The 20,137-nt window shown below is 48.5% G+C and overlaps 1 protein-coding gene and 1 long non-coding RNA gene across 10 annotated transcripts in view; both read right to left on the minus strand.

The window, feature by feature from the left end:
- Window positions 1–806: 806 nt before the first annotated feature.
- Window positions 807–20,137, minus strand: part of LOC310758799 — a 155,413-nt gene continuing 136,082 nt past the window's right edge. The window contains exons 1-3 of one of the 3 annotated variants that reach the window (XR_014545919.1): window positions 11,485–12,959; window positions 5,605–10,771; window positions 807–5,531 (exon numbers count right to left, since the gene is read on the minus strand). This is a non-coding gene — a long non-coding RNA (uncharacterized lncRNA). Of the gene's footprint in view, window positions 5,532–5,604; window positions 12,960–20,137 lie in introns of those variants that run through there. The other 2 variants (XR_014545918.1, XR_014545920.1) reach the window with 2 other exon arrangements.
- HMBOX1 (homeobox containing 1) overlaps window positions 15,729–20,137 on the minus strand; it is a 123,431-nt gene continuing 119,022 nt past the window's right edge. For all 7 annotated transcript variants that reach the window (XM_083605371.1, XM_083605376.1, XM_083605373.1 and 4 more), the window contains one exon: window positions 15,729–18,928. In XM_083605371.1, the coding sequence (XP_083461497.1) occupies window positions 18,791–18,928 (138 nt within the window). In that variant the 3' untranslated portion in view covers window positions 15,729–18,790. The remainder of the gene's footprint in view (window positions 18,929–20,137) is intronic.

Consider the following 20,137-nt stretch of genomic DNA (forward strand, 5'->3'; position numbering starts at 1 on the left):
TTAAACCTGATCCACTACTCCACCGGGAGCCAGTGCAACAAATTGGTCATATTACTGACCCCCAAAACACTTGTGTAACTTTTTACGATGATGTTGTTGTAGTTCAAGGTGTTACTGTTAGTATGACCCCCTTAGAAACTTGGGACCAGTTTACCTAGAAATACCCGCTCCACCACTTTGATCAGTCAAACTGGCCCTGTTACTGGTGTCATATTAAAATCCCCCCTGCATAAGAACTCTTACCTTTCTGCATGGTAGCACCTGCACTTTGGAACTCCTTGCCACTTGACATCAGACATGTGCCTTCGCTGTACTTTTCTTCGGCACCTGCCCAAATCATTTTTGTTTGGACAGGTTTCCCCCCGAAATTTAGAAAGCTGAAGGGAGTTCTCAGTCTGTTATTTTCAAATGTCTTAAATGACTATTAACTCTTTCTTATTGTTAGTTTTATTGCTTTGGCTTTTCTGTAAACCAATTTGCGGTGTTTCTCTCCCCCCCCCCAATCAAGCCCTGTACCAAATTGTAAAAAATAAAGAAAGCAAGAGACTGAATTCTGCTGTAAAGGCAATTCTCCAAGTAGCATGTTGGATTCCCTTAACAGTTCCCCCCCCCAAAAAAAAATTTGAAAAGCTAGGGATGAATTTTCTGACCAGCGCCATTCTCAGGACCATCCTGCCAGAGAAGTGGGTCAGGTGGCTGAGTGACCCATGGTGGCCGGCCGTGTCATGAGAATTCGGGGACCCTGCAAACCCCCAGCGAAATGAAACCGGCGACGTTTCACATAAAGAGGACCGAACCAGAACTTGTTTTTTTTTCAGTTATACATTTTAATTTTCTAGTAGGTACAATACTAAAATAAACACAAATTAAAAAAAAGTTTTATTTAAAACAAAACTGTACAAAAAAGCAGTTATACTACAATTTAATTACAGAACAGTCTACTGTCCAAAAAGGCACTAATAATCCAGAATAGGAGATTACAAGGATACAAGGACTCGGTTGTCGTTTTTGTATTTTTTTTTCTCTTTTAAACTAGTATTTAATCAATACAATAGAGCACTTGCTTCTCTCTTTCTCTCTCCCCAACCCCCCCTTTCACGTACAGAAACAAGGACGCCTCTCACAGTCAGTACACATTGGTATAAATATGAGCCCTACGTAGAAAGATGTTGTCTCTCTCTTGCTCTCTCTCTCTCCTGTTTCCCCTCGTTGCCACCCCTGTTTTTGGGAGAGGAAAGGCAAGAGGTAATTATATATATATGGCATTTTATCTTTTAATGGAGAGATGGGGAAATATGTGAATAGCTCCTCTCTGCAAGAATGCATTGTATTAAATGGGTGGGGAAATCAAGGCCCAGGGAGAAAAAATTCTGACACGAAAGAGGCTCTGAGACTCTTAATTATGGCTACAACTTCGCTTTAGGGAGAAGCTCTCGGCAAACCGATTCCATCATTCAATAAAACCGTACTTGGGAGCGTATGGTGCTGAATGCCGGCCCACAAACACAAAATTAGCACAGAAGGGGAAATTACGTTTCTCCCTGCTGTGTGCAAGTTTTGGGGTTTTTTCCACAGGGCTGAGCATTGAACATCATGCGTTCCTCACCTGCAATGGGGTGTGGCACAGACCAAGTACGTTTTTACCGTGGTTTGTCGCAGAGGTGCTGTTTGTTTGTTCCTCGAAAGGGCCTTTCGTAAGTGTGTCCGTTTACATGCTAGCAAAGCACTCAAGGCACTGACCGTTCTGTAAAAAAAACACGCACAGGGTTTAAACAACCGTGGTCCCAGTTTTGCGCAAGCGGTTTGGGAAGAATTCACGCAGGGGATTGGGACTAGCCTCGCATTTAAGAAGTAGGGAGTGAGAGAGCCTTAAACAAAATCCTTTGCAAATTAAAGGTAAAGGGACCCCTGACCATTAGGTCCAGTTGTGACCGACTCTGGGGTTGCGGCGCTCATCTCGCTTTACTGGCTGAGGGAGCCGGCGTACAGCTTCCGGGTCATGTGGCCAGCATGACCAAGCCGCTTCTGGCGAACCAGAGCAGCGCACAGAAACGCTGTTTACGTTCCCGCCGGAACGGTACCTATTTATCTACTTGCACTTTGATGTGCTTTCGAACTGCTAGGTTGGCAGGAGCAGGGACCGAGCAACGGGAGCTCACTCCGTCGCGGGGATTCGAACCACCGACCTTCTGATCAGCAAGTCCTAGGCTCTGTGGTTTAACCCACAGCGCCACCCGCGTCCCCTTTGCAAATTAGGATGTCATTATTAATGATTTGGAGGAGGGAAACTGGCAGGGAATGATCTGTGGGCATGGTCTTCAAGGCGTCGGCCAATACACTCGCTGGATCTTTCGCTGGCTGTTACACGGGGAGCAGTTTTGCCAGAAAATGCCTCCTCCTCCTCTCTTACCTACAGGGCCGTAACACAGATTATGGAGGAGATGGGAAATTAAGATTACTAACTTTCGCCAACCTGGTATCCCTCGAGCTGTTTTGGACTGTCCTGAACTATCTTGAGGGGCAGGAGGTGGCCAGGTGACGCCGTGGCTCAAACCATCACGGCACAAAGCCGCCATTTTGGTTTGGGTGGGGTCAACGACCTCAAAGTGGCCATTTCCCCCCACTTCCCTCCCAGCCCCCACATTTCCTGCACAATTTGGAAATCCCCCAAATACCTCTGCCAATCGCTTCTGGTGTGATTTGATAATGGCGTTCTTTGCAGCAATATCTCAGTGAAGAGATTTGGATACTCTGACCCAAGGGTTTTTTTCGCTACTAGGGGCCAGTGCGCAGAAGGACCTGCAAGGATGATTTAAGGATTCTGAGCAATGCAATGGCGCTGGCCGGAGTTTGGCGCCACGGAGAGCGACGGCAGCAAATCCCTTCTGAGGAGTCTTCTGATACTGGCAGCTGTTTGTTACTCAGCCCTTTGGGCGAAGGGGGTTTCTGGTCCTGAAATATGGAACCAAAGGCAAGAGGGCGAGAGAAAGAGAGAGAGAGAGACCACAGCTTTTTTCAAAAACTGTGTCATACATACAGAAGACGAAGACAGGCATATAGATGTTAACAAAAATAAGTAGCAAAAGAAATTTGATTAAAAAAAATTCTCTCACATCATCCTATATACTACATCCTCCCTTCTGCTTAGCAGAAAATTTTACGTACACAAAAATACAAATACACAATTTTGTAGAACAGTCTGATTTTAATATATTTATATATATTTATATTTATATGAGTGGCAGGTTAGTTTATTATATGGAGCTTTTTGCACTTTTGGCTCATATGCAACAAGGCTTATAAATTCAGCTTTAGCTTTTCATTCAGGTTTTTTTTATTTTTATTTTTTTATTTTCTTCTCTTCCTTATATAGCTTTTTTTTAAAACAACTGTTTCTTTTTTTCACATTTAAAGCAGCATTCAATCTGCAAGAGGAATCGGTGGCAACAGCAAGGGGTGGGGGGGCCTTTTTTGGGGGGGTGTCAGTGGTGGAGGATTTTTGGGGAAAGGGATAGAGATATACATACATTCCAGTGCGTTGGGAGTCGTGTTTTTTTTTGCGTGGAGAGCGGACGTTTACGGACGAAAACGAAAACGAGGGTTGCGAGCTGAGGGGCGGCGAGACACAGATTTACCTCATGAGGTAGGCTGAGACACAGGTTGGCAGGGCAAGGGCACCAGGCCGGGGTGCCCATTGCCACCGCAATAGTGAGCGAGGAGGGGGAGACGCAGGAGACCCCGGGACGTCAACGGAGGAAACGCACAGGCAGACACACAAAGGCTTCTCAACGGCAGGTCGCGGCAAAAAGGCAAATAAATAAGCTCCTACGACGGGGCAGGTCTTGTCTCCCCGCAATGCAGACAGCGGAAGACCCGAAAAGTCTGAGGTCGGCGTGTCGTCCCCCTCGCCGGTTACAAGGCAGACGGGCTAGCTTCCTTTTTTTAAAAAATAATAATTTCTTTGTAATTAATTTTCCGATTCACCCCCATAATAACCAAATCGTAACAGATAAGAGTTAATTCCCAAATTATACAGTTGTCAAAATGCCAATCAACTTGGACTGGCGAGATTCCAGGGGTAAAAACTGAAATACAGTGGTACCTTGGTTTGAAACCGCTTTGGATTACAACCACGTCAAACCCAGAGGTGCGTGTCCCTTTTTTTTTGGATAACAACCCATTTTTATTTTTATTTTTTTTGGATTACAACCAATTTTGGGGGGGAGACCCCATTGGTGAAAGCGAGCCTTGGGTTACAACCAGACCTCTGGAACAGATTATGGTTGTAAACCAAGGTAGCATAGATTCCGGCGTATAAGACGCCTTTTAACCCCGGAAAATCCTCTAAAAAGTCAGGGGTCCTCTCATACGGCGGGTATGGGTTTGCTGGGCAGCGGCAGCGGGCGGCGGGCTCTGCGCTGGGAGGAAGTCGCCCAGCAAAGCTGCCGCGTATAAGACTGGGCGTGTAAGTCGACCCCCCCAAGCCAATTTGGGGGGTCACCTTATACGCCCAGCTGCCTAATACACTGGAATCTATGGTACCACTGTAACCAATTTTTTTGAAGGGGAGGGGCAGCTAAGCCCCACCAAGCCGAACCGATCACATGACACCATTAATGCCCATCAACTTGGGGGCCCTCAAATATTTTATTGGGGGGGGGGGGCGAAGAGACCTCGGCTCCTGTGAGTTTGGCTCCTACACTTCCGTTTTCCAAATGCAATGTTTAACGCTCTTCCCCACCGCCCCCTCCAAACAATATGAATGCCACGCAAAAACACACACGGGGAACAAAACTAGAGATGGCCTCTTCCCTCATCGCAAACTCCTGATGATGCAGGGATGGAGCCACGAAACAGTTGAAATGCAATGACTTAACGGGACGGGGGGGGGGTCAGTATCCATCCTGCCTTTTTCGTTTTTCGAGAGGGAAAGAGCCTAGAGAAGGATGCAACCGCTCCTGGCCGCCCATCACTGAACAAGAGGCGCTGGCCAAAGGCACGGACCAGGGACCCCCCCCCCCAGCAGCACAACACCCTTTCAGGGGGAGGGAGAAGAGCGAAGAGTTGCTACTGACCCCCTGGTACACGAACAACACCCCCACCTCACCACCTTGGCCCTTCTGGGCGGATAAAGGCACCACCATCTGCCTTGCAGGACCACCCCCCACTGCGACACCAACGTAAGGACCGCATAAGGGCTGCAAGCGAGATGAACGGAAGTGGAGGAAGCCCCTGCACCTTTTGGGTAAGGGGGGGGGGCGACTTCAGCAGGCCTTGCTACCTTCTGCTGCTGCCAAAATCTTTCTGCTTGCAGCGGTTCTCAATCTGTGGGTCCCCCGATGTTGTTGGACTACAACTCCCATCATCCCTGAGCTCTGGCCTTGCTAGCTAGGGGTGATGGGAGTTGTAGTTCAACAACATCGGGGGACCCACAGGTTGAGAAAGGCTGGCTTGAAGTAAGGTGCAGGGACCCCACCGTCTCCTGCAGCCCCAGCGCAAGTCTGTATGGTTCCTTTTCAGAAAGGGGCTTTCTTGTCCAGGTAATGCGTCGGCAGGTGTCGGCCCGGAACAGGCCGAGGCACGACACCAGGACGCATGGCAGGCCTCTGAGGCTGCATTCCACACCCCTGTTTTCTGTGCCAAGGAGGGAAAGAGCTTTCTGACTACGGAGCCGCTGTCTGGGAACACTGCAACACAGACGCCTGGCATTTTGGCTTTGGGTGCCAAAGCACGCTCCTGCAGGGTCGACCAGCCTGGCCGGTAAACCGAATAATCTGGAACCACGTGTGTTTTGCACTCAGGACTCACAAAGCAGCATGGAAACTAGCCTTTCCCCAACATGGCGCAAGAACCTTCATCACTTTGTAATCGGAGGGGCAAGATCGCGGCGCCTATGAAACCGGTCTGCAAATTGTACGCCACAAAACAGACGTCAAACTAACTGCAAATCTGGGGGAGAGATACTTTTCCTTTCAGAATTTTGTTAAAATACCCATTTTTTTGTTTTTTTTGAAAGGAAGAAAAAAGATTAATCAAGAACACTTTCCACTTAAACACATTTACAAACTTAGGGTGACCCGTGACCGTTTACAAAAACAAGCCTGACCGAAAAAGAAGAAGGCATTTTTTGGAAACCTGATTTAAGGACTGGATCGGAAGCTTCAGCTACAGAGGGATGAAATTGAGACAGTCACCTGTCCAGTTAGATCCCTCCAGGTGGAATTAAATGCACAGGTCTGGGAACCCGGAAACTAATCCTGCACTGCTTTAGAACTGCAATGATCGGGGCAGAGGTTAAGTTGCAATGGTTGGCAGTCTGGCCAGGAGAATGACTTTGCAAGAGGGGGCGCGAACCTGCCTGAGGTATCTTGATGTCCGAGGAGCGCGTGAAATGCAGAGGTGCTGAAAATTGCCCCCCGCAACTACCCGGTTTGTCCAGGGGTGCAATGGCGACTCGGGGAAGAGGGTGGGCAGGAGAAGGTTTGGCTGGGGAGAAGAGCAAGAAGAGGAATAATCTCCGCATGTCCGATATGTCACGGCAGACTTTGGTGTTGTGGGTGCGTATCACTCCTTGGGACGGCCCTGCCTCCCTGCCACCAGGTGCAAGCAACACACATCTCTGAAGCATCGGGGCGATCTATATCCCTGCTGCCCACACCCAAACAGGAGATTGAAACGAACCTCAAACGCCCAAACTTCACAGAGGTTTTCCAGAAACAGAATTCAAGTCAAGAGGAGAGGAAAGAGAGGCAGTGGAAGCGGCCGTCTTGGCTTCTGCCCGGCTTTTGTTGGGCAGCCAATGCAACCTTCTAGGCGCTCCTGCCCTCCGAGTCCCGCAGGCGGAAGGCATGTAAGGGAGAAACGCCCTTTCATCGTTGTCCCCCGGGCAACTGGTGAGGCCGGGGGGGGCCCTCTTGCCTGCTATCCTCCCTGCCCCCCAGCCGCTCATGTAGGCACTTTTAGAAAATGAACACCTAAGACAGACAACAACTACTCTGTAGCGCACAGGCCACTCTCGGGACTCAAGGAAGCGGATGTTTCTACCCAAAGGCAGTTGGTCCAGAGCGCCACACCCAAGATGGCGGAGCCCATGACTTATCTTCTATTTTGGCTTTCCGATGCTGGCCTTTTCGCGGAGAGAGGGGAAGGCTGCTTTCTCCCAGGCCTCGCCACACTGATGGCCCACGTGCCATGGAAGTGGCGACATGCGCCTCCCCCTTCGGAAACATCACAAACTAAGGGAAAGTTGCACAAAGGCGGCTCCTCGTATCGGGATGGGAAGGTGTCGGCAGTGGCTGCTTGAAATCCGCCTGGAATACCAAACGGTTTATCAGAGGTCACAGAATCATAGAGAGGAATCCCATCTTGAGAATCCCCGGCAGACGGCCGTCCTACCGCTGCTTAAAAACCTCCAAGGAAGGAAAGCTCTGCACCTTCCAACGTCAAACAGTTCTTACCATCACAAAGTTCTTCCTAAGCTTGAGTTGGAATCTCATTCTTTAAAAGTCCAGTGCGATCTCAGTCAATTCAATATGGTGCAGCTGATTGCAATGTCCTACCTACCTGTTTGTTACAGCTTCCTTTTTGGGATAACCAGCTGAGCGGGTTCCACAGAGGTGTTTCTGCGCTTGGACACCAGAAATAACACACTGTGCTCCACTGAAAGCCAACCAGTCAGCTGTACCTAAGCCATTCCGACTGCAGACCTGGACAGAGACCCCGTTCCCGGCCGCAAACAGAAGAACCACGGTAAGAGACACTACGAGAATTTCAGCACAAAGTTATTTCTCGGCTGGGTGGCTGGCCTAAACCGAAACCTTGTTAAAGACCGGTTGCTGAGGATCGACAGCGGGACAGAGAGGGCAACTGGAACCTTGCTCATCTCTGTGGGAAAATGGGATGGCGAACTAGACAGTCCGTTGGTCTGATCCAGCTGCCAGGATCAGCCACAAATGGCCGCTGGTCTTTATCAGCTTGGGATATTGGCCTGGAGTGGCAAAAGGCCGTGGTCTGGTTGGCCGCTGGGAGAATGGATGTTGGACCAGATCCAGCCAGGCCAGGATTTGTGGCATACAAATCACACGGTGCGTGTTGACACAGCCAGGCTACCATGTGATGGCTGCCGTCGCCGCAGAGCCAACGTGATGTGCAAATCGCCCTTGTATACAAGATTGTGTGGGATAAGGAGAGTGGAAGGTTCTCCTGAAGGTTAGATAAGGAGAGCTATGCTTTCGGTGTGAGACTAAGATACAGTTTAGCACCTTCCTCTGATGTGGCCACCAGGAGGAGTTCGGAAACCTCTGTCTCGATTTAGCGTTACGTCCAAAGCCCGGCAAACGTTTAGCGCTACATCCGAACGTGGCTACGGTCACAGAGGCAGGCACAACGCAGGCTGGTCCCGAGGAGAAGGAGAAGACCGGAAAACTTGGCTTTATCGTGGAAGAAAAGACTCTTAATGGCTACTAACCACAATGGCTATGTTTTAGCTCCGCAGTCAGAGCCCTCTGAATATTACCGTATTTTTCACTCTATAAGACGCGCCAGACCACAAGACGCACCTAGTTTTTGGAGGAGGAAAACAAGAAAAAAAATATTCTGAATCTCAGAAGCCAGAACAGCAACTACACAGTGAAAGCAGCGATCCCTCTTGCTGTTCTGGCTTCTGGGATAGCTACATAGCCTGCATTCGCTCCATAAGACGCACACACATTTCCCCTTACTTTTTAGGAGGGAAAAAGTGAGTCTTATAGAGCAAAAAATACGGTAGTTGTTGGGAATCACAGGTGAGCGAGCCTTGCTGGGCTCAGATTCTGCTTGTGAGCTCTGTCTGGGTAGCGAACCGACCACAGTGAAAACAGAGCGCTGGACTGGTCAGGCTACGGGCCTGATCCAGCTCCAAAGAACAGGGAACAGGGCAACAGCTGAGTGGTAGAGAAACATGTATAATCAGGTTCAGTCCCAGTTAAGAATGGATTTGAGAGGGAGAGCCAGGGAGAAGCTTCAGCTGCTGCCAGTCAGAGTGGACATTTCTAGCCTAGGGAAGCCTGTGGATGCATGGCAGCTTCAGTTACATGGAAGGCACAACCTACAATTATTATTATAATTATTATTATTAACTGAATTTACATACTGCCCAATACCCGGAGGCGGTTCATGGAATGAAATCAAAATATGCAACCACAAAATACATAATCAAAATAAAAACAACAGCCCAATACCCACCCATCCACACAAAAAAACCCACATTTTAAAAGGGCACACAATGTCAGGCCCTGGTGTGAGATATACAAGCTCCAACAGACCAGGCAAGAGTCTCCACAGAAACGGCGTCACTCCAAAGCCGATGGTTCTCAGCCAAAAATTACTTCCCACAAAGTATTAAATCGGGCTAAGCACATAATAAACTGAGTAACAATAATTTATTTCTGCATTTTATTAAAAAGTAACCCTAAAGCAAAAAAAGGGTGAGATTCAGGAACTAAGTTTTATCCACAAGGAGGTTGACAAAAAGGACGGGTGCATTCAAAATTTTGTTTCTTGGGCAAAAAAAGGAGGCCAAGAACAGATCCTGAGGAGCACACGAAGACAGCGAGCAGTGCAATTCTAACCACGTTTAGTCAGAAGTAAGCCCTGCTGAATTCAGAGGGGCTTACTCCAAAGTAAGCAGGATTGGGACTGCAGCCTAAGAAACTGGGGTGGGGGGGGGCTGGCAGTTTGCATGTGACCTGAGCAAATATCCTAAACTGGGAGTGGGGGGGGGGGAATCCAGCGTATGGAAATGGCGCGATTCTTTCTCTGCCAGGGGGATCGAGTTGCTCTCACCGAGAGCCCCTGAGATCCATCTGTGTTTGCGGTTCAGAGAAGGGCCTCGATCCGGCTGATGGCAGCTTGGACTGAGTCGCACCGGAAGCAGCTGTCTCTTTGGCTGCACCAGTTCCTACAAGGCAACTCATTCAGAAAGATGACACACTTTATAGGGGGACTTCGGTCAACAGGCCTCACTTTAATTGGGGTTCACTTTTGCTGGCTGGATGCCTGCCTATCTGGCCCCGGGATGGGGCGAAGAAGACCAGCTTCCAGGCCTTGCAGCAGCCATTGATCATGACTTAAATAAATTCATGATAGCCAGGGTGACTGTGCTGTGTCTGCACCGTTCGGAAACCCAGAGGCTGGAAGATGGAAAGGGGGCCTCGGGTTCGAATCCTGCTTGCTGGTTCCCCATGATGAGCATCTGGTTGGCCACGGTGAGAAGGGGATGCTGGACTTAGATGGCCCATTGGTCTGATCCTGCAGGCTCTCTCTTCTGCTCTGTGGTGGCAGAGACGCTTCTTTGGGTCTGCGTCTTCCATTGAAATGGATGGGACAGCCTGAGATTATGAAAACAGACCAAAGACTATTTATGTACGCCACAGCGGATGCAAGGAATACGTTGGCCCAAAATTGGAAATCACAAGAAGTCCCTACCGTTGCGGAGTGGCAGGCGAAAATGATGAACTACGCGGAATTAGCCAAACTGACCGGCAGGATTCGAGATCAGGACGATCAGAGATTCCAGGGAAGTTGATTTATTGTGTACTTAAAGGATAATTGTAAAAATTTAAAAACACTGGCAGGACTGAAGTAACTCCTACAATGTATAAGACAGATACAAGGTTAAAAATTAAAATACGCTGCTGGAGAAAATAAGGGATACCCGCTGAAGGGAAGGAGGGAAGTCGCAAGCTCGGCAGAGCTGAAAGTATATATGTGATTTAATGTATTGTAAAAAGACCTAACAGAAGCAGAAGACATCAAGAAGAGGTGCCAAGAGTACACAGAGGAATTATACCAGAAAGATATGGATGTCTCATACACCCCAGGTAGTGTGGTTGCTGACCTTGAGCCAGACATCCTGGAGAGTGAAGTCAAATGGGCCTTAGAAAGCACTGCTAATAACAAGGCCAGTGGAAGTGATGATATTCCAGCTGAACTATTTAAAATTTTAAAAGATGATGCTGTTAAGGTGCTACACTCAATATGCCAGCAAATTTGGAAAACTCAGCAGTGGCCAGAGGATTGGAGAAGATCAGTCTACAGTAGTGATGTATGGAAGTGAGAGCTGGACCATAAAGAAGGCTGATCGCCAAAGAATGGATGCTTTTGAATTATGGTGCTGGAGGAGACTCTTGAGAGTCCCATGGACTGCAAGAAGATCCAACCTCTCCATTCTTAAGGAAATCAGCCCTGAGTGCTCACTGGAAGGACAGATCCTGAAGCTGAGGCTCCAAGACTTTGGCCACCTCAGGAGAAGAGAAGACTCCCTGGAAAAGACCCTGATGTTGGGAAAGATGGAGGGCACAAGGAGAAGGGGACAACAGAGGACGAGATGGTTGGACAGTGTTCTCGAAGCTGGCAGCATGAGTTTGACCAAACTGTGGGAGGCAGTGGAAGACACGGGGTCACAAAGACTCGGACACGACTAAATGACTAAACAACAAAAATGACCGTGCAAATAAAATAATAAAAATGTATTTTTTTAAAAAAAATGGATGGGCCAGCCTTTCCGCAAGAGCCACAGGTGCGCATCAAGAGCGCATGAGAAGGTCCAGATCAGCCAAGTGGAAGTTCAGGAGACAAGGAAAGGTAGGGCAAGTTTGCCAGTGGTTAGCATGGGGTGCTTTGAACCATGTTCCTGTTGTGGGCAGGAAACGTCAAATCTCAGCAACATCTCCCTTTCGTTCCTCGCCTCTTCCCCCTCATCCCGGCTGGGACACATCCCTGCCACTGCTATGGCAGCACCGTGGCAGAACACCTGCACTGAGTGCAGAATGCCCTGGGTCTAATTCTTGCCCTTCCCAGGAAGGGCTGGCAAAAGCCCCTCTCTGCAATCTGGGAGGCTCTGCTGTCTGCCAGTCTGGAAAAGATGGTGCTGGACTGATTCAGGAGCAGGCAGATTCCCTCCGACGGACGTGATAAAGCGTCATCTACCATGGAACGTAAAACCGTTGTTGGCTTGTGCGTGGAAGCAGCAAAAGAGGGGAAACAGGAGCCCAGATTCTTACGTGCCACGGAAGAACAAGTAGTGCAGAGTGCCAAAAAAATAAATCAAAACAAATCTCAACAGGAAGCACTTTTGTGAACGTGGAATTTACTTCTGGTAGGAAATCTCAGCGTTTCCTGGTCATCTTCCAACCAGGTTCTCCCCTTCTCCAAAGCACCCCCTGCCGCTCCAAATATGTGGAAAGGCAGGGTTTGGGATATAATAATACACATCTTGGGAGAAAAGCAACGACAAACCTAGACAGCATCTTAAAAAGCAGAGACATCACCTTGCCAACAAAGGTCCGTATAGTCAAAGCTATGGTTTTCCCAGTAGTGATGTATGGAAGTGAGAGCTGGACCATAAAGAAGGCTGATCACCAAAGAATGGATGCTTTTGAATTATGGTGCTGGAGGAGACTCTTGAGAGTCCCATGGACTGCAAGAAGATCAAACCGATCCATTCGGAAGGAAATCAGCCCTGAGTGCTCACTGGAAGGACAGATCGTGAAGCTGAGGCTCCAATACTTTGGCCACCTCATGAGAAGAGAAGACTCCCTGGAAAAGACCCTGATGCTGGGAAAGATGGAGGGCACAAGGAGAAGGGGATGACAGAGGACAAGATGGTTGGACAGTGTTCTCGAAGCTACAAATATGAGATTGACCAAACTGCGGGAGGCAGTGGAAGACAGAAGTGCCTGGTGTGCTCTGCTCCATGGGGTCACGAAGAGTTGGACACAACTAAATGACTAAACAACAACAATACACATCAGGAAGGAAGTGAAAGATACACAGAACAACATGGATTGTTCTAGAGGAAGCTGCTCTTTGTTGGCTCTGGCTGTATGTCTAGAGCACATGGCTTTCTCCAGAGTATCCTGGGAACTGGAGCTCACCCTTGGCAAACCAGCACCTTTAACAAGCTACAGTTCCCAGGATCCTTTGGGAATCTCTCAATGACTATAGACCAATAGCTCTAACATCTGTTGTTATGAAATGTTTTGAGAGATTGGTGCTAGATCATATTAAGGCTGGTCTTCCATCCACTCTAGACCCGTTCCAGTTTGCATACAGAAGAAATAGATCTACTGATGATGCTATTTCCATCGCTGTCCATACTGTACTGAGTCATCTAGAACGACAGGGAACCTACGCAAGGCTGTTGTTCGTGGACTACAGTTCTGCCTTCAATACAATTCTGCCAGACAGGTTATTTCTTAAAATGACCAATTTGGGTATACATCAGAAGATCTGTCTGTGGGTAAGGAATTTCTTGACTGATAGGCCGCAGACAGTGAGAATGGGACCTTACTATTCTTCTACTCTAGTATTAAGCACAGGAGCCCCTCAGGGATGTGTGCTAAGTCCCTTTCTCTATTCCCTGTACACATTTGATTGCACCCCACTGTATAAGTCCAACACAATCATCAAATTTGCGGATGATACAACAGTGGTGGGGCTCATTAGTGAGAACAATGAGACTGCTTATAGGAAAGAAGTACAGGGGTTAATTCAATGGTGTAAAGAAAACAATCTTATGCTTAACACCAAAAAAACCAAAGAACTCATAATTGACTTTAGGAGAAAGAAAAGTGTATTTTTACCATTGTACATAAATGGCGAGGAGGTGGAGAGGGTTGGTAGTTTTAAATACCTGGGCATTTATATCTCTGAGGACCTCTCATGGACTGCAAATATTAATATGGTTGTGAGGAAGGTGCAGGGGAGGTTGTATTTCCTGAGAATGCTCAGGGGACTGAATCTATCTCAGCACCTACTTCTGTCCTATTATCACAGTACCATCGAGAGTGTCTTAACCTATAGTGTATTATCGTGGTATGGGAGCAGCTCCGAAACGGATAAAAAAGCTTTACAGAGAATAATTAAAATTGCCCAGAATGTTATTGGGCTCCAACTACCAACCCTGGATGAGATCTTCACGTCTCGCACTTTGAAGAAGTCACACAATATCCTGAGAGATCCCACCCATCCTGCTCACAACTTCTTTGAACTGTTGCCTTCGGGCAGAAGATATAGGACAATGAAAACACGAACCACACGCCTTCTGAATAGTTTCTATCCAAGAGCTCTGATTGCACTAAATAATGATCTCAGGGCCAGTTGCAAGAAATAGCAAGCAGGGAGTAGGAAGGAATGAGATAGGTTTTAGGTTATGTTATGCCTTTAAATAGGTTATGTTATATTCTGGATTATGTTATGTTTTATAGATTATGTCTGAATAGGATGAGAGTGTTGGAGATACGTGTAAATGTGTATGTGAACCCGGTCTTTGGGGGGGTGTTTGATTTTCGTTGTTGTGTATACTGTGTATATACGGACAATGACAATAAATTTATCTAAATATCTTTGGGCTGGGGAGCTTTAAATGTATACGCACCTCCACCTGGAAGAAAGGAACAGTACACCTCAACGCTAACGTTATACAGTTTCAAAGTAAAGCTCTGGCTCCAAATTCAAACAGAAGACTATGGAAGGAAGAAAGGAACTGGAAGCCTAAAAATTAAGATCTACCCCAGTGTTATCCCAGTTGTTTCACAAAACCATAGAGTTGGGCGCTACTGGAAGACCAGACCAGACCCTTCTGCTGGGAGTAAAGGCTTTATCTTCCCACCAAAGGCTATTTTCCCACCAAACCCACAACAGAGGGAGTTTGCACATGGCCAAAGGGATTTACGGGTCAAACCATTGAGAGAAATTCCTCCTCAAAATTTTTGTGTGTGTGCATGAATTGGTTAAATCAATCTGTGATTACTTTCCGAAAACCTCAACCCTTCCCACGATGGTTAAGATGCCTAATAAAGGTGAGGGTATAGCAGCTGTGGCCAACCTAACGGCCCTCCAGATGTTTTCAACTTCAACACTCATCAATCCCAGCTGTTTGATGCTGAGGCTCATGGGAGTTGCAGTTCCAAACGCCTGGAACTTGGCGAAGGCTGGGGTGGTGGGTTAGGCACCCGGCAGTGCATCTAGAAAACTCTCGTTGGACCGTAAAGGCAACTTGGGAAGAAAAGAGAAGGAAGAAGAGAGTTTGGGTGCTCGGAGTGAGAGAGGATGGAGCTGAACTGACTGCTCTGACAATACTGATGGAAACTTCAACCATTCCTCATCAGGCACAAAGAGCAACTGAGCGGCTGCGTCTCATATTTCCATTGAGATACAATATCCGAAAAGGGTGGCAATGGCAGCCTATTGCTACCAGACGACTCAGAGTGATGCCAGGACTTTCGTTGCCTCGATACACACAGCGACTCCTCCTAGATCTGTACAAACCTGCCCTCTGCACATTTATTGCCGAGTCCACACACCCTCCCACAGTCAGGGTCCAAGCCCTGGGACCAGGCTCCTTTCCTTCCGTAACCCAGTGCACCGTTTTCCTTTCAGCCTCGGGAGCAAAACCTTCTGAAAATATTAGTTCTGGAACGGCTGCCATTTTGAATTCATTCTGACAACTCAGCAGCCGCCAATGTTTGAATCAATAGCAAAAGGCCGTCACTGCAACAAGTGGCCCAGAGCCACAAACTCACAGGAGATCTCAGCGTTTCTTTCGAAAACTGGAGGCGACAGAGGTGAAATTGCAAATCCGTCCAAGGGAAAAAGGGGTGGCCTGTTTGAGCCAGTGGACCTGATGTTATGCTACTGTACTTGGGAAAGTGAGCTGTTCCTGCAAGCTAATTTCTCCCCTTTTTTTCTTTCCTAAAGTTGGCTGCTGGGACAAATTTGGAACTGTAATAACATCAAGGACAACATTATCAGTGCGGAAAAGGCATTTGACCATTAAACGGTCCTCTCAAATCCAGACACTTTGCTTACCTGCTCCGTCTGTGATTGTACACCAGGTCAAAATCTCACCGGAGCAGCTCTAGTTCTCCTAGTTCACTCGCTCGGATGGGTGAATGCAAAACTCTCCTTCATTGGAAGGGACCCCGAAGGTCATCGAGACCAACCCCCTTGAAATGCAGGAACGACAGGTGGTTATCCAACCTCTGCTTAAAACCCTCCAATGAAAGCGAGTCCACTACTTTCTGAGGGAGTCTGTTCCACTGCTGAACAGCTCTTACCGTCAGAAAGTTCTTCCCGATGTTTAGTCGGAATCCCCTGTATTTTAACTTGAATCCATTGGTTCGGGTCCTACTACCCTCTGAGCAGCGGAAAGGAATCTGGGGCAGTGCTGGGTCATTCCCTCAGACAGGAGACCCCAAATCTCCCCACCTCTTCACTCCCCAGCACTGAGAGGGTCCCAACTTCTGCCCAACAGGGAGAGAATCTCTCTCTCCAGGCGCCAGTCTAATCTCACAACATCCCTGAGTCTAAGTCCAAGGCCCCTTGAAAGCTGGCCTACTAGGACAAGGCAATGCCGGGCAGAAGACAAGCGGTTGCTTACGTTTCAGTGGAGGGAAGAAAACAAAGAAACGAGATGTGTTTTGGTCAGTAAAATCTACCAGCGAAAAATGAGGCTGACACATCACCGGAGCATCTGAGGATCGGGGAGAGAAGGGGTGCAAGAAGTCAAGTGGCTGAAGATTTGCACCCGAGAGATGCTGAGCGACACAGGCCACGATCCCACCAGGAACCACTCCCGGGTAAATTCCGCTGACGTGATCGGGAAGCGGTAAAAGGCAGTGGCGATGAGTGAACTCAGATACTCAGCACAGAGGCCTTCACCACGCTGGTGCTTGCCAGAGATTTCGGACCACAACTCTCCCATCGAGCTCCCGTGGCAGCGCTGATGGGAACCGTAGTCCCAAACATCTGGAAGGGACCAGCGTGGCAAAAGTACAGGAGCATCTCCAGAGCAACAGGTGAGGCTCCTTGTCCCCTGAGATGCCCTGGACTGATGATTCCCCAAGATGGGATGGTTTAACACAAGCTTTTACATATATATATTTTCAGTTTAGGCTAATCCAATGTTATATATATATATATTTAAAAAAGGGAAATTATCAAATACAAATATATTGATTTATTTACGAAAAAAGTAAGAAACCCAAAGTGCTACACCGGATCCAAGATGAACAAAACACGAAGGAAACACACCTCCATTTGTTTCTTTTCCTACGTAGCCAGAGCGTTCTGACCCAAGCAAAGGCATATCCCTGGGCAGCCTGTCTCTCCTGAACCCGACCTCACGGCTACCCAACCAAAGAGCACAAAAGGAAGTAGAAACTAACCTGCGCCGTGCTAGGAGGTCAATGGCAACTGGACCCCGGCTGCTGAATACCTGGCTCAAAGCTAAATCCGTTCTCCGGTTTACTTATGGCTTCCAATGATTATTTTACCTGCCCCCCGATTCAGGTTTCTAGCTCCTGAGCAACAGCAGGACAAACAGGAAAGACACCAAAAAATCTGCACCCGGTTTTCTTTCGGGTCAATTGTGCGATACTGCGGGGAACAGGCTACGGAAGAGGCACACTCTCTGATGGGCTAACTGTGGCGCTCATAAGACTCGCCATCTGCGTTTCCGAAACGCTTTAGGGGGAACCAGCTAACAGGCGGTGGTCAAGCTTTCCTTGAGAGCGCTGCGTTTTCTTCCGGGGAGGTGGGGTGGAGAGTAAGTGGCCATAAGACTTTGGAGCCATTTCCCAAACTCCTGAGAGCTGGGGCCGAGTTTGGAAATGTAAGACCCATTTCGACACAAAACGTTCACATTTAGAGATGGCTACCCATCCTCGCGGAAGCCCAGTCCTGCCCACTCTGCCCAAGTCACTGTTCCAGCCCTGCACCCTCTGTGCGTGGGTCTTTGGCTAGATCTCTGCGGCCGGCAGCTCCGTTCGCAGCCCATTGCACAGACACCGAAGACCCAACCACCATCACCCCATCACCTCCACCAAGAGAGACTTCCTTCTAAGCCACCCAATGATATTACGTTTTCTCTGGAAGACGACACGCCCGTGGCTGCCACACAGAGACACAGCGGGCACCCTCTTCTGCGGACGGAAGCTTACAAGAGACCCTCGGCTTCTTTCAAGTTCAGCTGGCATCTCACACATCCCAGTTTGCAAGAAAAGAAAGCCAAGTCGAATAGCAGAGGGACATCGCTCAATGGCAAACCAGACGCTCAAATCTCGCCCAGGTTTCCCCACCTCCCTATCCCCTGCCAAACCCCGCCACGCACCGGCCGCCAGCCCCGAAGCCACGCAAACTCCCGTTCCGTGGAATCGTAGAACTGCGGAGTTGAAAGGGACCCCAGCGGCCATCTAGCCCAACCCCCGGCAATGCAGCGACAACAGCTTCCCCCAGACTTGGGACGGGGAAAGCATCCACGGGGGACGTTGGGAGGGGTGAACACAAAGCCGCGCCATCTTTTTCCTAAATCTGGATTTAAGCTGGAATCGAGGGCCGGCGGCGATGCCAGGAAGAACACTCGTGGAATGCTAGAGAGAGCGCAGTAGCAGCAGCAACAACAACAACAGCAGCAGAGGTTTTTCGCCTAGCTGTGAGACGGGGGTTGCATGGGGAGGTCAGTCGGTTTGGTTGCTTATTGGACCGGGAAAGATAATACTGAGTTTATACGCGGAATCGGAGGGCGTTGTGCCCTCTTCACAGGACAACTAGACCCTAAACGGCTAACTTGACATACAAGAGACTGCAAAGAGTTATACTGTTAAGAAGAACACATTTTGGAGACCGGGGGTGGGGGCTTGGGGGGCATGGGGTGGGGGGCTTGGGGGGGACGGAAAAGGCTGCTAAGGTGCTACGGCTAAAAACTAAGTTTACTTTCTCGTTTCGGAGCCCCTCCCCCTCCGTCGCGTCATCAGTCGTCGTCCAGGGCCTCTGTTTTGATCTCGCTGGTTCCTTGCCGGGCCAACGCCAGGATGGTGTGGTTCACGGCCGCCATCTCCACGGCTAGTGAGATAGGGTCTTGGTGGTCGCTATGACTAGTGCTGTCATCCTGGGGAGGCGGAGGGGAAGGGAGGGAGGGAGGAAAGAGAGGGAGGGAGGGGAGGAGAAGGGGAGGAAAGCCCCATTAGCAAGCAAACCATCACTCGATAGGAGTTCAGAATAAAGTCTTATTATGCAACAGTCCAAGGGCAGCAAAGGACTCTAATCATCTAGTACGTCTTATTTTCAAAGATGGCAAGACATGCTGGTCAGGCACTGGTGGGAGGGAAAAGAGGCGTGCAGAGATAACCACGTTTTCAGGGTTTTATTATTATTACATCTGAAGGCAGCCCTGTTCAGGGAAGTTTTTAATATGTGACATTTTAATGTATTTTTGATCTTTGTTGGAAGCCGCCCAGAGTGGCTGGGGAAGCCCAGGCAGACGGGCGGGGTACAAATAATAAATTATTAAATTATTATTATTATTATTTCTGAGAAGAAGGTTCCTTTGTTCCCTTGCGCTACGTGCCCCTGGAGGGTCCCTTCCGAATCAAAGACGGAAAGGAAAGAGACTAGACGGAAGGAGCAACCTACCACCCTTTCGTGTCCTGTGGGGAATTGATGGAGAGGCAAGAAAACCACAGCGCACCTAAAAGGGACGTTTTGGGAAAGCTGGCCTCTCTCCTTCCCGTCTCTCCCCGCCCAAATTCCGCAATCTTAAATTCCGCGAGCGGAAACCTGAAAATCTGCAAGCGGCACGGCAGTATGAAAATCAGAGCAAAGGGGCACACGTCCCCTGTTTGCGCAGCCAGAGATTAGGAATGTCTCTACAGGTTTGCCATGGGATTTGGGCGCTACTTATCAGTTTAGCAAGGCCAAGCAACCAGAGGCACCATCCTAGCTAGTGATGACTGCTGGGTCCAAATGCTTGACTCTTCAGGGCTCTTGGCGAGGGTCTTAGGAAAAAAAAGCGATTCTGCAAGACCTCTGAATTTGTACAATCTAAGACCCCATCCATAATCTCAGTGGTAGAGACCGATGCGCTTATCTACACAAGCACACATACATTTCACATCTGGCCAAATATTTCAGCTTTTTTTATAATAAAAAAAAGACAAGGAAGGAAGGAAGGAAGAAGTGTGCAAACAAGGCATTTTTAGAACTCTGCAGAGAGTGAAGGCTGTGCATTCCTGGAAGTGATCTAACACTTTTCTTTTTTAATTTCAGCCGCAGAAGACGGATATAGAAGCTTGTTTGTGGAAAGGGTGTTGACGTGCGT

Source organism: Podarcis filfolensis (genome assembly GCF_964270895.1).
Source record: "Podarcis filfolensis genome assembly, chromosome: 3".
Classification (NCBI taxonomy): Eukaryota; Metazoa; Chordata; class Lepidosauria; order Squamata; family Lacertidae; genus Podarcis; species Podarcis filfolensis.